The sequence below is a fragment of the Artibeus jamaicensis genome, unplaced genomic scaffold, assembly GCF_021234435.1.
Source record: "Artibeus jamaicensis isolate MK-2021 breed Jamaican fruit bat unplaced genomic scaffold, CSHL_Jam_final contig_76, whole genome shotgun sequence".
In the NCBI taxonomy this organism is placed as follows: domain Eukaryota; kingdom Metazoa; phylum Chordata; class Mammalia; order Chiroptera; family Phyllostomidae; genus Artibeus; species Artibeus jamaicensis.
The window spans coordinates 5,113,331-5,130,260 of record NW_026521954.1 but is presented as its reverse complement, the minus strand read 5'-3'; the positions used below and the strand labels follow the sequence as shown (position 1 = coordinate 5,130,260).

Below are 16,930 nucleotides of genomic sequence, written 5' to 3'. Positions count from 1 at the left end.
AAAGATGGAAATATAAATAAAAAGCTTAGCAACTCGATCTAAACGACAACATTTTTTAATTCCAGAATCATTTTAAAATTTATTTCAAAAGAGTTTGGAACTAAAATTCAGCTAATGGGCAGAGGTCTGTTTTAACGAGCACATGAGGGAGCGATCATCACACCTGTTATAAGGCATCGCTGGGGGCCAACTGTGTACAAAGCGCCACCTGAAGGTACAGTCTTAGCCTTCGAAGAGCCTGGAGCTCGTAGAGAGAGAACTTAAATAATCAGCTTCAAGCTAAGACAAGCTACAACCCAAAACAAACCTGGGTATTCCAAAACTTGCTTTTTCACCTAGTAGCACGTTATAGTAGATGCTCTGTGTCTGTATGTATAGCTCTACTCACCAACACAACCTTCCCTGCTTAGGTGTGTGACAATGCCCATCTCCCTTCACCCTCTGCAACATGGCGCTAACCCGGGAGACATGGAACCGGGCTGGCTGCAAGGTCTCACTTTACATATGTTTATTCTATGATTAAATATGGGTAATATTTATAGTGTTCCCTTTGACTCTAAGAAGAGTCTCGTTTTGGATGTAAGTTATATTGTCATGCTAGTGTTAACATTCATCTTCGCCAACAGAAAGGCAAACGGTGATCTCATTTCAGTTTGTATTTATTTGATCATTAGTAAGGCTGGGCATTTTCCGTGTTTATTGAACATTGCATCTTCTATGCATTGACGATGAGGGTTCTGCACCCAATTCCAGCGTGTGTGTGAGTGGGGGTGGAGGAGAGACACGCAGGACAGCAAGTTCCAATCCTCTGATCACATCGCTGGCTGGCTGGCTCTCCTGACAACCAGCTCCCAACCTCGGTTACTAGGGGCTTTGCAAGTGACCTCAGCAGCACAACAAGAGACCTTTGGCTCTCAGACTTAGGAAATATCGATCGTTCTATCAGCTTTGTTCCAGAACTGGCTACGAAGACCAAGTATATATTTCTTATTATAAATCACAATATCACAGATTGCCACATGATAGCCCCTACTTTGGAAAGGGTTTTCAGAATTAAAATTTTAGTTTTTTTAATTAAAGTGTTCATAGGTATTTTTTTCCATCCCAAATGGAAACAGCTTTTTAAAGTCGCATTGGGATAAAATGGATATTCCTGCAAATTATATTGCCTTCTTCATGGAATAATGCCAAGGTCAGATTTTGCATTCCTCAGAGTTTGACTCTTCTGACATTAGATTTAGACCTTACTGAGGCGTCTAAAGCTTGCCCTGCTGACTTATAGCCTCACAGCAATTTAAATGTGTTTGTATAGTTAGCAAAAATGGGTTTCCTGAGTGATGGTGAGTGAACACTTGTGATTTACTAGCTCTTGCACAGTGAGAGTCAGAGCACTCTGTTCCAAATAAAATGTAATTGGCATTAAAAATTGATTGTTCCGTAGCCGGAGAAACAGGGTTCGCCTAGGAAATATTTAAATGCAATTCAGTAGTATTCATCTCAGCACAGCTAGGATGCAATGTTACATTAAGCTACGGGTAGAATAACTTATTTCTCTGAGCAGTACCACATCTTTCTGATGAGGAAAAGCGAACAAGGTAGAAACTGCCTCTCCATTGGCTTGTGAGCTGGAGTACGGCTAACCAGCCATCAGTAAGCCTCTCACGCTCGCTCGCCCAAGCATCCAATGAATAACCACCTTAAAGTTTATGTCAATCTTGGCCTCTCTGAGTGGCAGAAAAATTAAGAAATACAGACACAACATTAATTGTTCATAGCTTAATTGCTAAATGTACACATCGGGCTTGATATAACATCTAGAATTTGCCTACTTAGCACTAAGTGCCAAGGAACCACGTCCCTAAGAGGCAGGTGATATTACTATCATCCCCACTTTTCAGATGGAGAAGCCGAGGCAGGAGAGGCTAAGTTACTTGTCCAAGATCACACAGCCAAAAAGTGACAGACCAGGATGTGAGCACCAAGGACCTGTACTGTGGAGCCACTACAGGGTCCTACCTCCTGCTGCTGGAGAATAAAAGAGACTATTCTTTAAGCTAGTTCATGGTAGTAGAGATCAAAGCCTCAAGTTACAACTTAAGAAAAATAAAAATCCCAGTTATAACTATTAATTCCTTCTTCTTTCTGGTCCTGGGCAGGAATGTCACCACAAACCTTCCACTCGCCGCCTCCCTCGAGCCCCTGCAGGTCCGTTTCAGGTCCTGCCAAGCCTCCGTGAGCGTCCAGAGCCGCAGTCTCTCTGCCGATAGGGGCAGATGTCACGGCCTCTCTTTCTGAAGTTCTGATCAAACGGCCGGGCTCCCAAGGGAGAAGAGAAAAGCTCTCTCAGGGGTCAGTGGGTCAGTCTCCGGTCAGCGCCAGGGCGGGCCCTGCGGCAGACCCTGCCTGGGGCGGGGTGTGTGGGGAGGACAAGGCTCGCTTGGCTGGCGATTCAAAACAAAACAAAAGCCTCTGGTTCTCATGCTGCCTAAATTCTGGGAATACTGACCACACGTTTTAGTCTCTTCTGTGCACAGAACGAGGAGGAATAACTCAGAACATCAGAGTGATGACAGCAGAGTATGTTTTTAGGTCCACCCAAAACTCTCAGACTTTGTCCATAAATGTTTGGGAGCCGTTCCCAGCAACAAAGAACAAACAGGGCACAGCACTTTGAAACTGCATCTGGCATTTTTACTATTTGTGGCTCAAGCAATGTGGGGGAGCAAAAACTGACCCGTCCGAGGAACCTGCAGTTATCAGCCTCAACAAAGAGGGGGAACTGTCTGTACACACATCTGATGTGTGAGCCTGTATTTACTATGCAGAGAGTAGCCCTGAAAGGACGCAGAGGACGCCAGTGTCCTCTGCAGTCACCTCTCGGAAAGGGGACCGGGAGATGGTATGTGTGGGCTGGGGAAGGAGAGCAGATAGGGTTACATTTTTAAAGACTTAATTATTGTGGGGACTTTCAGCATCCAATACTTCAGCGGCAGCGAAGGGACTGAACCATCGGGAAGGCCCAGTCCAGGCTCTGGAACTATCAGTGTGACCTTGAACAACATACGCAACCTCCCGGGGCCTCCCTAACTCTAAAACGAGGGAGCTGGGGGCCTCGGGAGAAAGTCTGCTACAAACACGAGAACAGAAACTCCACGGGAGCGCGGGCCTCGTCTGCCCCTCTGCCACAGTGCCACACCCCTGAGGCCAGGCGCAGTAACTGGCGCGTAGTAGGGGCGCAATAAATACTTTTAATAGGTATACTTATACCTGAAGCGGCCTGAACTAGCGACCACTACCCCCTGAAGTCCCAGAGTCTACGATCTCAGTCTACCTGTGAGAAAAGAGGAGAGCTCGCGAACCGGACCTGGCCCAGGCACAGCGCACAGACAAGTGGCGTCAGGAGGTCCCCACGGGCCCTGGCTGGCAAAGGCTGACAATGTCAACATGATCGTTACTGGGAGCTCCTCGGCGAAGCTGAGTAAGGATTTTTCTCCCTCTTGTTGGAGAAAGCAAGGCTCCCTGGCACTTCCAAGCCACTGAGCACGTGAGCTCCACACTGTGGTTTGCTTCCCACACAAGCCCTCTCACCGCCTGGCCCAGGAAGCTGGGAGAAATTAATCCCTCTGAGCTGGGGTCCTCATCTGTAATGTAGAAAGATTATCACCCATAACTCACAAGAGCACAGTTTCTTTTTATAAATTTATACACCACAGCCCCCTTTAACACCAGAGAATGGAATAAAGGAGCTTCCATCAAACCTGAGATCCTTTTGTTTTTTTTAAAAAAATGTTACTCTGAAAAAATTATATGCTGTGGGGAAAAATGTGCATTTATTCGTGGCACCTGAAGGTTCCCATCCTGTCCTTCCCCGGGGAACTAACAAAGGAAGTGAGACTGCAGATAAAGCCACAGGACTTCAGGGAGCCTCAGCAGGGAGCCTCCGCCGCCACTCCTGGCACAGAGTTCAAAGGAAAGGAGAAATGCTCATCTTTCCACTGTTGGAGGAGGGAGGAAGGCACCAAAGGTCAGAAAAGCTGGCCTTGTGGTTGGCCACCATGCTCAGGAGGGAGGGAGCATGGCCCACGGCACAGTCTTGGCAAAAAGGGGCAAAGCAGAGCCCAGCAGAGCCACACAGTTAGGTGCAGAGAACTTCCCAGCTCTCACGGTCATCCGCCGATGTTTATCATAAAAGGAACTTAAGTTAGTAAAGCCTTTCCATTCTCAGCCCTGACCAGGTAGCTCAGTTGGTTAGAGCAATGACCCAATGCACCAAGGTTACTGGTTTGATCCTCAGTCAGGGAACATACAGGAATCAGCCAATGAATGCATGAATAAGTGGAACAATAAATCAATGTCTCACATGCTTTCTCCCTCCCCCTCTCCCATCCTTTTTCTCTCTCAAATCAATCAGTTTTTTAAACCTTCAAAAAACCCTTTTCTATCACCTTATAACTAATTCTGATTCCACCTCCAGAAAGAGAGGAATGGTTATTTCTAAGGTCTTCTTAACACAAACAAGACAATAGCCCAAATTCCTAAGAGACTTGACAAATGTCTATGTTGAGATGTCATACAAAGTCAAAGATCTAATGTTCCTAAAAAGGAAAAAGGGATGCCCTGGGTGGTGGGGATCAGTGATCGAGTGTCGGCCTATAAATCAAAGGGTCGTCGGTTTGATTCCCAGTCAGGGCACATGCCTGGGTTGCAGGCCAGGTCCCCAGTAGGGTATGTGTGAGAGGCAACCACACACTGATGTTTCTCTCACTCTCTTCCTCCCTCCCTTCCCCTCTCTAAATATAAATAAATAAAGCCTTTTTTAAAAAGGAAAATGGGTTCATAGAACCTAAAGATGATGAAGAATTGATTAATAAATAACTAAGGTCACCAAGTACGGGATGTGAAGTATTAGTAATAGTGAATTTTAATACATACTAATATTAATATCTGATTGCAGAACTTTCCACACACATTACGACATTTAGGTCCAACAACAGCCCCATTTTAAAGATGAAGAACACAAGAAGCTCTGTGATTTAAAATCACTGGTAGTTAGTGGCAAAGTTAAAATTTAACCTAACCTGTTTAAACCTTGGCTTTTACTCACTAAAGTAAACTACTTAAATCACAATGAATAGAAGAGTTTCAATAATAAAACAATTTAAAATGAAGAGATGTCTACTATTACGAATTTGTGTTTTGATAAAGAATACTGTTATTGCAAACTTCCCAAATCACTGTTTTCAACAGGACCCTACACAGAAGGGAGCGAGCACAGACCTCAGAACCATGCAACACAGATGGCCCACGACAGTGTCCTCCTGAAAAGGAAAGGCCCGGTGACAATGCACACAGGCGGTGGCATCTGTAGGCTGAAAGCAATCTGATTCAACTTTGAAGAACAAAAGCGTATTCTTCTAAGAAGAAATCAAAACACATTTCTGTGGAAAAAAGAACCCATTTTAACTGCACTGCCAAAATAAATCAGGCAGAGGGCACGTTAGCTCTAGCCGCTCCGGCCAAGGAGACGGGGCAGAAAGGACAGGCGAGGAGGGGGTGCCAGGGAATCGACTGTGTTTGTCGAAAAGAGAAGGAGGGAGGGCGGAACGCTGCCCCCGTCTGCATACCGCGGGGTGGAGAACACTGAGGCTAGTTTCTAGCATCAACCGCCTCACGAAAAAGGAGAAACCCGATCGATGAGTAGGTATATTCTGAATATCTGAATCAATTCAACAGCAAAACAAGGTAGTACAGTAAAAAACTTTGGCCAAAAACCCAAACTTACACAAAGACATTTTTCAGGGAAAAAGACAACTCTAAACCCTGCATTAGACAGTGCGATGCTCCCGTCCTTCTGTGCCAGCCCCACGCTAGGGCGCATCTTTCGGTTCAGTCCGAACCAGGGGTGTGGGCCCAGGAGGGAACGTTTCAGGATCTCTCCACTCGGAAAATCAAGTCATTAAATATCCTAAACGTGCTCTCTCTGGGGATGAGAAATAAATATTTTTAAAAAGCAGCAAAAAAATGTTGATGGATACATACACTTTTTAAAAGATCAATCATTGTCCCTTCCCCCCTTTTTCAGAGTCCATTCTCCATTGGGGTCACCAGACAGGGTCCCCCAGCAGGTCCCAACCCCAGCAGACTAACCACAGGACCAGCTTTCCCTGGACCAGGCTCAGTGGCGAAGCCTGTGGCTCCAGAAGCCAGGCTGCCTGGGGTGCAGTCTACACCCCACCACAGCCTTGCTGGTAACTCTAGACAAGTTCTTTCAACGGTCTTCATCTGCAAAATGGGTGCTAAGCAGTGCCTACCTGCTGGCTTTGTGAGGATGGAATCCGTTCATGTGTGCAATGTGCCTTTCAAAGCACGCCAGGTACATGGCAAACACTCAGTAAACGGTAGGTATTATAATTAATCACTCCATGACTCACAAGCACCCACAGTATTCGCTCTACTTTTGCGCTTGTTTGAAAATTTCCATAATAAAAATTTTTAAATTTTAATTCCAAAGTTAATTCCCAGTCGAAGGCTAGAAAAACGCATCTCGTTCCTGACCCATCGTGGGCTGACTTGGACTGGCAGCCCAGTACGAACGACTACCCTCTCCCAAGAGCCAGCTGTATACCAGACACTCTCGGCCTTAATCAATAAATTTCACATTCAAGGAAACAGGGAAGGGGGCGGTCAAGTACGACTGCCAAGTGGGCAAGCGAGGATATGAGCATACATCTTCTGATCAAATTCAATGCTGGTGGTTTTCTTACAAAATCTTGATGGTTTGCAGGAAATATCAAATTTAAAACAGTTAAATGTGGTCAGAACTTCAGAGGATTAGATCAAATTCCTGCAGTCAGATACAGGCAGAATTTGGGCCAAGAAAACCGGCGGAGCTATCCTGATTTCTTCTAATCCTAATTCTTTTAATCTCCCCAAATCTCGAGGTCCTCCTCCAGGCAGCAGTGCAAGCCAGGCTCCAGGACTTGAGCGAGGCTCCAGTCGGGCTGAGGAGCATGGTGAGCTCCAGCTGAAGATTCACATGCAGTCTTCTCACTGCAACCCATGCTCGCTTTGCCGCTAAACCGGCTGGGCCTTCCTCACCTGAGACTTGAATGGCCAGACGCCTCTCTTCCCAGCCAGGTAAGTCCTCGTGACTTCAATCAAAATGCTTCTCTGATTCACCAAAGTCACTCAGGATTTCAGGTCTAACATCTAAGCCACCATCTACCCCGTCCGATAAAACTTTCTACAATGATGGAAATGTTCTGCGTCTGCACTGCCCTCTATGACACACCCTAAGTTTTTAATTAATTTGAATTTCAGTAGCCACAGCCCAGGAGGTGTCTAGATCATTGGTGGAAACATTCCGCATTCGTGGGTCTAGGGCTGTGTCTTTATGAGCACCCTACGGTGGCAGGAAAGCTGGTCTCGTAACCAGAGACCCAGGTTCACATCAGCTCCTCCTCCAGCTCTGTGACCCTGAACGTGTAGCTTATCACTTCTATTCATTGGTTTCTTGTCTATAAAACTGTTAGTACCCACCCCACTAGGAGATGTTTATAATGGAAACATGCAAGATACATACCACATGTCTAGAAGACAAGAATACTGAACAGACATTGGCTCCTTTCATTATTATCTTCATCCTCCTCTTCCTCTTCCTAAATTCCTCCTGGTTGCTTTCCTAAAGCACCAGTAACTGGCTGAGAAGCCAAAGACAGATCTCTGCACTGTTTGCTGTCTTTAAAGGAAGCCCCTATTCAGCTCCTAAACTCAGAGGAAGGGGCAGCCCTCCCCCAAGGCAAGACTGTCAGAACCAGCACTGGGACGCTCTCCGAGACCCTATGTCCACAGAACTCAGGAGCACACCCTTCCAGGTTTCTTCCAGGCCGTCCCCAACCCTCCAGGAGCCTGGGCAGATTATCAGAGGAGCTTCACTCAAAAGCCACTTCCTTCCCCTACTCAGCCACACCAACCAAAAGTGAATGAACAAATAATAATCAGCAGCCGTGACCCAGCATTTCCTATATGCTGGGCCCTGGGCTCACGTGTTCTTTCCCAGAAATCTCACGGCCACCCTGAGGCAGGTAACACCATTTCCATTTTCCAGTGGGGCATAAAAAGCCAAGTACCTTGCCCAGGTCCCAGTGCTAGTGAGTGAAAAACTTTGAAAACTGGGATTCGAACCTGGCTGCCTGACTCCATCAGTCCAGTCCCCCATGTCCCGCCCGCCCTCCTTTTGCCTAAATGTTCAGGCTCAAGTCACAGCTTCTGGTCCATGACCTCACCTGAGTCCTCAGTCACCCCTTCATGTAGAATAAGAAACACGAAAAAGGATAAATGCTACTCAAACAAGAACAGAAAGGAAAGAGTAAGGTAAAAGCTAAGCCAATATCAAATTATCACAGGCATTTTTTTTTAAAGCAATAACTTCCAAAATTAAAATCGCCAAACCAAGAAGCCTTTACTTTTGCTTTCAAATTGCTTCAACATATTTGGAGGAAGGAGTAGTATTTCTACCTGGAGTATTTTAGAACAACGACGCATTAAAATAAAACTGGTTTCCAACTCAATTAATGGAAGAAGCTTGCCCTGGCCTTTTACAAATCACAGTTTACCTAGAAATGATGAAAAGATTATACTTCATTTGTCCTGCCTTGCTTTTTTTTTTAAAGGAAATTGAATATGCTGTTAACATTTAAAAACCTGTGGCGATTTCACATTTAATAAGTCCAGGCTCCCACCTTCCTTCTTCTGCATGAGATCTAGCAACATTAAGTGCCTTCTGCCCTGTGGCAATGTAAATTCACGGATGGGTTATGATTTCTGCTTTGCTGCAGACCCCACCCCTCCACAATGCCTCCTAAGTAATCCCATCTCCTCTGCATCACGCAGGCCAAGCCCCTGGAGGCAACCAAGCTGGTGGCCTCTTTATAAGAACCTTTGGACAAACATGGAATCACGCTCAGTCCTCTCCAGTCCAACCAGCCGCCAGAAAGCATCCTTGCCTCCCTGCCCAGTCATTCCTTTCTCCCCCACGCCCCAGAGAGGCTCTCAGTACCCTCTCCCCACCATGCACCGCCCCACCCCCAGTGTCACTGAAACGGCAACTCACCTACTCCTCTGTGCCGCTCCGCTCTCTCCTCACAGGTGTCGCAGGCACCTCCCCATTGAGGCTTTCAGTGCCGCTCATGGACATCAAACTCCTCCGCTCCTTTTGGTTCGACTTGTGCTCCACTTTTGTAACTCTAAACCTGAGGGAGAAAGGAGGGGATCTGAGGGGTTTTGCTTTTCCGGTGAGCAAGAATCAGGAGTGAATCAAAAATCACCCACGTAAAGGACCCCAAGTGAACTCAGCCGAAAGTTAGGATGTCAAGGGAAAACATGGAGGCAGCAGGAGGGGTTCCTGCCAGCATACGCCCTGCCCCCTGCCAAGCTCCCCGGCGGATTTTCACTCAGCATGTCACGGGCTGTGCCGGGTACTTCACAGAGCGTGGGAAGGGCACTACACACGTGGTACCCAGCCGCTACACAGCCTCAGGGTTGTGGTTTCTAACCATGACCTGGGCGTTAACATCAGGCTGGGCAAAAGCATGACCAGACTAATGGAATGACGTCACCAAACGCTCACATGGACACTCAGACTCCACCTTCGTCACAGACACACCTGGTGGAGGGTCCGCACGCACAGCGGGGGCCCCAACCATGGGTTTTTTCAGTATCAGTTGGTAGTAGGGTTTTTTCGTGTCTAGTTTTTGTCTGTTACTTTGGAAAGCAAATTTGGGTTAACCCTCATTCAAAATTAAAGAAAAATAAGGAAATTTAGGAAGAGATTGCCATTAAGGTGAAGAGAAAAGTTAAAGAAATTTACTCAATGTGACTGTTTTTCTAGTCTGTCCTCACCAAACCCTGAAGTCTTTCATAACAGTGTCTCTTCACTGCCTAAAAGTCCTTTAAAAGTATCTCACATAAATTCTTCTTTGTCCAAAATGAGATCACCCACCACCAGGAAGGCGGAGACTGAGGAAGTGAAAGGAGGATCGGGGAACGTCCCCAGATGGCTGTCCTGTCGACCGTGACCCTCCTTAAGTAGCACGTGCTGGAAAGCAGCCCACAGTGACTAGACGCCCCTCGTCCTGCACGGCCGAGAAAGAGGGGCATCTGGGGCATTCCAAAGAGCCATGCTGAATCTGGGTTGAAACTCTCAGCAGACTTTTCTTTAAAGCAAACAAAACACGCTTTGTCTAAACAAGCTACAGGTTCTCATTGCATTCCACATTCATAAATTCCCATGACTCTGCTTCTTAATAAAGCAGCGTGGTCATGAGACACACCGTTTTGCTGGAAGTGGCACGCAGCCCAGCGGTCATCCCTTCGTGGGTTGTGTAACGCACGGCGATCCAACCACATTAAAATAACAACGGCCAGTATTTCCCGAGTGCATTATGAATGCCAGAAACTGGCCTGCGTCTGGTACAGCAATCATCTTACAGAGTCTTCGCTGCAACTCAATGAGGTGTTATTGTCACCTCCATGTCATGAAGGGGGAGACTGAGGCACAGAGTTTGTAAGTAGTGACACCAAGACTCAAGCGAGGGAGACGCAATGAGTCCAGGCTGCACTTCCCAGAGTTTGTCAGTACCAGAGGAGGGTCGTGTACGCGCTACTGCCAGCTTTTGCAAGGTGCTTGCCCAGTCTGGTCCAGCACGTGTGCTCCTAACAAGTGCAGCATTAGCAACGCAGTTCCTGCGTCAGGCTCAACCACCCAAACAGCGGACACTGCAAAAATGCTCTGTATGGAGTCCAACTGATTCCTGACTTGAACTGCAAGATCTCCACATCACATGTGGGTCACAGGTAAATGGCACTTTGGATGGGGACACCCAGGACGCCAGTGAGGTGAGCTGAAAGAAGGCAGCCACAGGAACCCACGAGGAGCTGCCATGCTACAGACTGGACTGCAATGGGCCAGCTCCACCGCTTTTCTCCCTGGCACGCGGCTGGACATTCCCCAGGGCGTGGCAGTTAGGTGTGGCCCAGGGGTTGAGCTCCAGACAGTGGAATGTGAGTAGAGTGAAACGGGCCACTTCCCAGCCCACCTCACTGCAGCCTCCCGTGAGCCACCGCCGGGCACTCCCCCTCCAGCGAGCACGCCTGCCAGACACCGGCAGAAGGAACCAGGGACGCTACGGGACCACCTGAAGAGCCGCCCACTGATCTCTCCATCTCCACACATGAAATGTAAATTTCCACCCCCTACACAGCTGAGATTCGGGCTCCCACTGTCACAACAAGTTTGCTGGTCAGTGTTACGTGTCAGCTGGACCGGTGAAACGCTGTTTCTGGGCGTGTCTGTGAGGGTGTTTCCAGAAGAGATTAGCACTTGAACCCACAGTCTGAGTGAGGAAGATCACGGCCCACCCAATGTAGGTGGACAGCATCCTGGCCCTTGAGGGCCCAAATACAACAAAAAGGCGAAAGAAGGGTGAATCTTCCCTTTTTGCTGGAGCTGGGATGTACGTCTGTCTTCTCCCGCCCTCAGGCCTCAGACTGGGATTGGGACTTACACCATCAACTCCCCTGGTTCTCAGGCCTTTGGACTTGGACTGAACTATATATAACACCAGCTTTCCTGGGTCCCCAGCTCACAGCCAGCTGATTGCGGGAGCTCTTGGCCTCCACAATCACATGAGCAATTCTTACAATAAATCTCCTCTTATGTGTATTTGTATCTATCTTGTTGGTTCTGCTTCTCTGGAGAACCTTAATACAGCAAGTAATTAATGTTTTACCTCAATTCATAATCTGACACCTGATCTAGCAATAGCCAGCACTTGGGATTCCTCTGCTGTTGTTAAAATGAAGAACTCAGACCAGAAAATCCAGAGATATGACCTGAGCCCACCTAAGGAGAACACACTTTGCATTTAACAGGTCAGTACCCAGCAACCATGTGACACAAACCCGAAGCACCCACAGGACTCTTACCTGCCCACAGAGAGGACGGTGACCTCCCCTTGACGCCTTGGGCGGCCTTCTTTGGACTTGTTGGCGGGTCTTATGAAGTGCCACCGCTTGTGCCTACACCGATTACACACATCCCTCTCGACAGGACCGCCCACTGTGTGCAGGTGGTGGCCACAGATGTGCTTCCCTGGGGTGCCACCTGGTGACAAGGGCCCAGGGCTCACAGGTGGGCTCCCAGGAGTGCTGGGGGTCACAGGGCTAAGGTGGGAAGGACGAGAAAGGCAGAACTGGTTACTTAAAAGAAACACCAGCTAAGGCAATCTCTCCCCCTGTCACGAAAGAGGCAGGTTTAAATCAAAAGAAAAAAATGCCTCTTCCAATGAAAACAATGGGCTTTGTGAACTGGCCTTAGGCAGCAATTACTCAGCTCTTAGGACCAGGCAACGAAGGCTCATTTTAAACAGCAATAATGTGACTTACCACTTCCAGAGCGGAGCTAACTGGATGGATATAAACCGCTGCCTCTAATGAAGATGCACTCTTTGTCTTGAAAGTATTAGTTTTCTTTCGAAGCAACTGCTCTCCATTCTCATGCAATCTTACTAATTTCTCACACATAGCAAAGTGCCTACCTAGATTTCTAAGCAAGGAGATGCCCTGTAGGATTGATAAACTTAAATTCCAATCAAGTCATCCAATGACTTAAGGTACAATATTTGATCCAATTGGCTACTGCATCAAAAAAAGAAAGCTTTTAGGTCAAGATACGCAAAGTGATGCTCAGTGCTGATAGAGTTGGAAATAGTAATAATAGAAATAGTTAACAAAGTAGTCTAAACATTTGATATATGTTAATTTAATTCACTTTACAGAACCTTATGAGGTAGGCATCAATTTCCTTATTTAAAAAGTTTAAGGCTCAGAGTTTAATAAATCGCCCAAGGTCACACAGGTAGTAAGTAATGGGTCTGACTTACAAATCTAGGAAGTCTAATTCTGGAAACCCTGATCTTAATCATCATATAATGTGTCAGAAACAGGGGCATCACTTTGATAATCTGGAAGAAATCCAGGTAGACCACCCCAAAATATTAAAAAGCAGAAGTGTACAGGCCAGGGACTGGCTACTTTCAGAAGGCACATGTCAAGGCACTGGTCCACTAGAAAAGGAGGAATTAAAACAGGACAGGGCCGGCCCGACAGGGAAGCAGCCCTCTGATGTGGGTGGGATCAGTGCGAGCAGGTCGGTACAGGCGAGGTGACGCATCACGGCCGAGTCTGACACCTGGCGCTGTGCCGAGAGCCCCAAAGGCACGTGGGAGTCTCTCAAGGCATAAAGTACGCCCCCCGCTGTGGAACCTGCCCGCTGCACACTAAACAGAAGTGTGGCCGGTGGCTGAAAAGATAGTCTCAGATATCACAGACGACCAATAGCATCCTGGTACTCTTTAGGGATGCTCTTTACATCGTTCAAATAAAAACACACAGCTGCAGCTGTCTGGGGCAAAACCATGTTAAGTTAACACTACATAAGTAGAAGGTTGACTTCAAAAGTTAAACAATATTCATCCAACAAACATCTATCAAGTACCCGCTGGGTGTAAAGCCCAGTGGAGACACTACATGTTGCCCAAAGATGACAGAGGCAAACACGCCACGAGCTAACCGGTCCCAGACACCAGACGTCTGTGCTCAGGGCTCAGAAATCACAGCTCATGTGTCTCTATGAACTACACCACCGAGCTTCCTACGCTGACCTTCCTGCACTGAGTTACCTCGTTAAAGTGCAAAGCTAATGTGGCTGGATTGACGAGCACGTATTGCATATTTACAATAGGCTGGGGGCACCCCCCACAGAGTAAGCCGAAGAAGGTCCGATCCCCTTGCCATGTCACTCAGTCCCAGCTTGCCTTGCTGGCCCTTCTCGCTACTGTCCCTGACACGTTCCCCAGCCTCCCCGGACTGAACCTCTCCAGGTGCGCCCCACACTTTCACACTCCAGGGCCGTTTCTCCTCAACTTCCTCTGCCTACAAGCAGCCCCTGCTCTTGCCTCTGCTTGTCACACACCCGACTCAGATGGCACTCCTTTGGGAACTGCCAGCCTCCTGCTGGCCCCAGGGAACCCCGAGGGCACCTGGTCTTTACTCGTCCTACAGCACTCACACGCTCTCCCCGTGAGGCCCGCACTGGAATGCCCCCTGCCAGCAGGCACTCGATAAGTGCTCCTCACTGGAGAAATGAAAATGTGCGTAGAGATAAAGTTCTGTAATTAATTAGGAAGGACCAGGATGCCCAATGACCATAACTAAAAACTGGTAATACAAAAATAGAACCTGGCAGGTGCCTGCAAACCAGCCCATTTTTCACTCATCCCCACCGTGGACAGAGATCCTTCAATGCCTGAGGTGTTGTGTATTCCTTATAATAACCCGATGAAGTTGGTACAGATTGATTATCTCCTTCTTATAGGAGATGGATCTTGAGCTCAGAGCGGTCAGTTAACTTCCCCAAGAAGAGACGCTCTGCGAGTATTGGAGCTAAGCCTCAAGCCCTGCTTGCTCAACCCCAAAGCAAGGCCGTTACTGTCTCCCATCACGGTTCCCTAACACGGCAGTTCCGGGCTGGAGGAGACTGTGTCTCCAGGGCACACTGACACCCCATGGGACGAGGAAGGTTGTTGTTAAACACGCCAATGCCCGGGACAGTTCCCCACGGCAAATAATTATCTGGCTCAAATGTCAACAGTGCCAAAGCTGGGAAACCTGCTCTAGCAGAACATTAAAAAAAAAGTCCCACTGAGTGGGAGAAAGAGCACTCACCTTTCGGGATCAGACACGGTGTTATCTGCTACCATTGCCTTCAAAACATCAGCGTTTGCTAAGGGGAAAAAATATAAAGAATTAAAATAGGATGAGAACGATGAGGAATCATAGAATTATCACATCAGAGAAGTTGTTGGAAAAAAACACCTGATTGCATTCCTTCAGTTCATAGATGAGGCCCTGGGGTCCCAGGAAGGGAGGGTCTCCCCCAAGGCAGCCTCACGGTGTGGCGTCAGCTGCCAATAACTTGCACCACGCAGGAGGTTAGTGCTGAGCAGCAGAGAACCCACAGACAGGAAAGCAGGTCCAACACGGAGCTCTGCGTCCTGCACATCATCACAGTGTAACACAGGGGACACTTCTTCCTCCTCTCGAACACGCCAAGGCATCCAGCTCACTTGACTAAGCTATGTCTTATGAGACTTGGATGCCAGTGGTTTCTGTGTGCCCAAAGAATAACCTCTCACCTCTGAATACCTGTCTAGTATCAAGTTCATCCCACATACAATATTCCATGTGGGCTCTTTGGCTTTCCTCTGCTTCCTGCCCACACCGGACCTTAACTCAGGCCAGATGATTTAAAATTCCAAGGGTTGGTCACACATACAAGTTACCTAATATGGACCAAGTTAAATTATACTCCTAATGGTTTTTTTAAAAATCTATTTTGTATATGGCGGTCAACAAAAGCAAACTGAAGCTAAGCTTCTGGGGTCCCCGCCTCAGACACACACAGGCGTCTGTTCTCTTGCCTCTTCTAGAGGGAGTGGCCAACCTCCCAAGGATAAAAGACTGAAGGGGATGTTCCACTTCCCCTTGAATACTCAACTGGCAAGGCCACGCACTATTACTGAGTCCTAACCTTCCACTGATTTTAAAGCACTGTTTTCATGATGAGCCACAACAAATGCTCTAGGGGTAAAAGAATAAAAAGTAACCACTCACCATGTAAGCTAACAACAGCAACACTTAATGGTTAACATCTCGAATAACCCCAGTACTGGGGGAAAATTTACTCTGGTTCCAACTGCTGCTTTTACACATTAACAGTGAAGGGTTTACACGGTGTTTCTGAACTTTTTTTTTTTCACTGTTGCCCCACCTGGGAATCTTTTTTGACATTTTTTTCCTAGTCATCTTCCCATGAAATAAATTATAGCGCTACAGATATACCTTTTAATGTACTATATGTATACCTGTGTGTTACATACAAATATTAAGCTTTTGCCCCTACAACCTAATTTTCACCCCACTGGAACCCTTGCGAATGTGTGGGTTTAAAAAAAATATGTTCATATTAACACAACATACCATTCTTTTCTAAAAGGAACATTTTTTTGCCCTTCATGACTATCTGTGAGGATGTTCTAATGCAATCCCAAGCGCAATTTTGCTCTAAGTAAGTCTCCTGTCCTAACAAAAAAGTCCTAAACGAGGTCGTCAGTATCTTCTCCCACATGACAAAGACGGCACATTACCCTCTGAGAGACAAATTGAAGTCTATTTTAGTGATGTCATTCATTTTACCCTTTGACTAATACTAAGATTCAGAAAAATAATTTTCTTTCAGAGTTTAGTGAATACACTATAATTTGCCAGTTGACACTTCTCCTCTGCCATAATTTACCAAACTTAAAACTATAAACAGAAAAGAGAAAAAACCACCACAAAAAAAGGTATGAAGACAAAAATAGCACTAATAGCAGTCACTTACAAGAATGAGGCTTTCAAAACAAAAGTTTAAATAGTCTCCTGAGAAAATGAATCACCTGTATAATGATAACCTTCTTTAAAAATATGAAGTTATAAAATGATCCCAGGAAGGTTATGCAAATACATTAAAATCATTACTAAAACTTATTTTTTATAGACTTGTGTTCTCATGTACTCATGTACCTCACCTTTAACTCCTAGAAATAATTAGTAAACAGTCTCTTTGTTTATCATGAGTGAAATCTTTCAGAGTAGACACAAGCTTCTGTGCAAAACCATCCACACCCAGCCTGTCTGAGGAAGTTTGGTGTGCAGGATGAACACGCTCACGCACGCATGCACGCACACACGCACGCACTCCCTTTCACGTCTCTAGTCTAACTTCCAGTCTATACCAGGCAGTGAACTTCAGCAATCTGTGCCTAAGGAA

General features: G+C 46.8%; 1 protein-coding gene across 1 annotated transcript in view; it reads right to left on the bottom strand.

Annotated features, from left to right (window-relative positions):
* The window catches only part of RELL1 (RELT like 1), a 60,265-nt gene that overhangs the window by 5,090 nt on the left and 38,245 nt on the right, over positions 1–16,930 (bottom strand). Inside the window, exons 4-6 of the mRNA XM_037132506.2 lie at positions 14,785–14,842; positions 11,986–12,222; positions 9,113–9,251 (exon numbers count right to left, since the gene is read on the bottom strand). Coding sequence (XP_036988401.2) covers positions 9,113–9,251; positions 11,986–12,222; positions 14,785–14,842 — 434 coding nt within the window. The remainder of the gene's footprint in view (positions 1–9,112; positions 9,252–11,985; positions 12,223–14,784; positions 14,843–16,930) is intronic.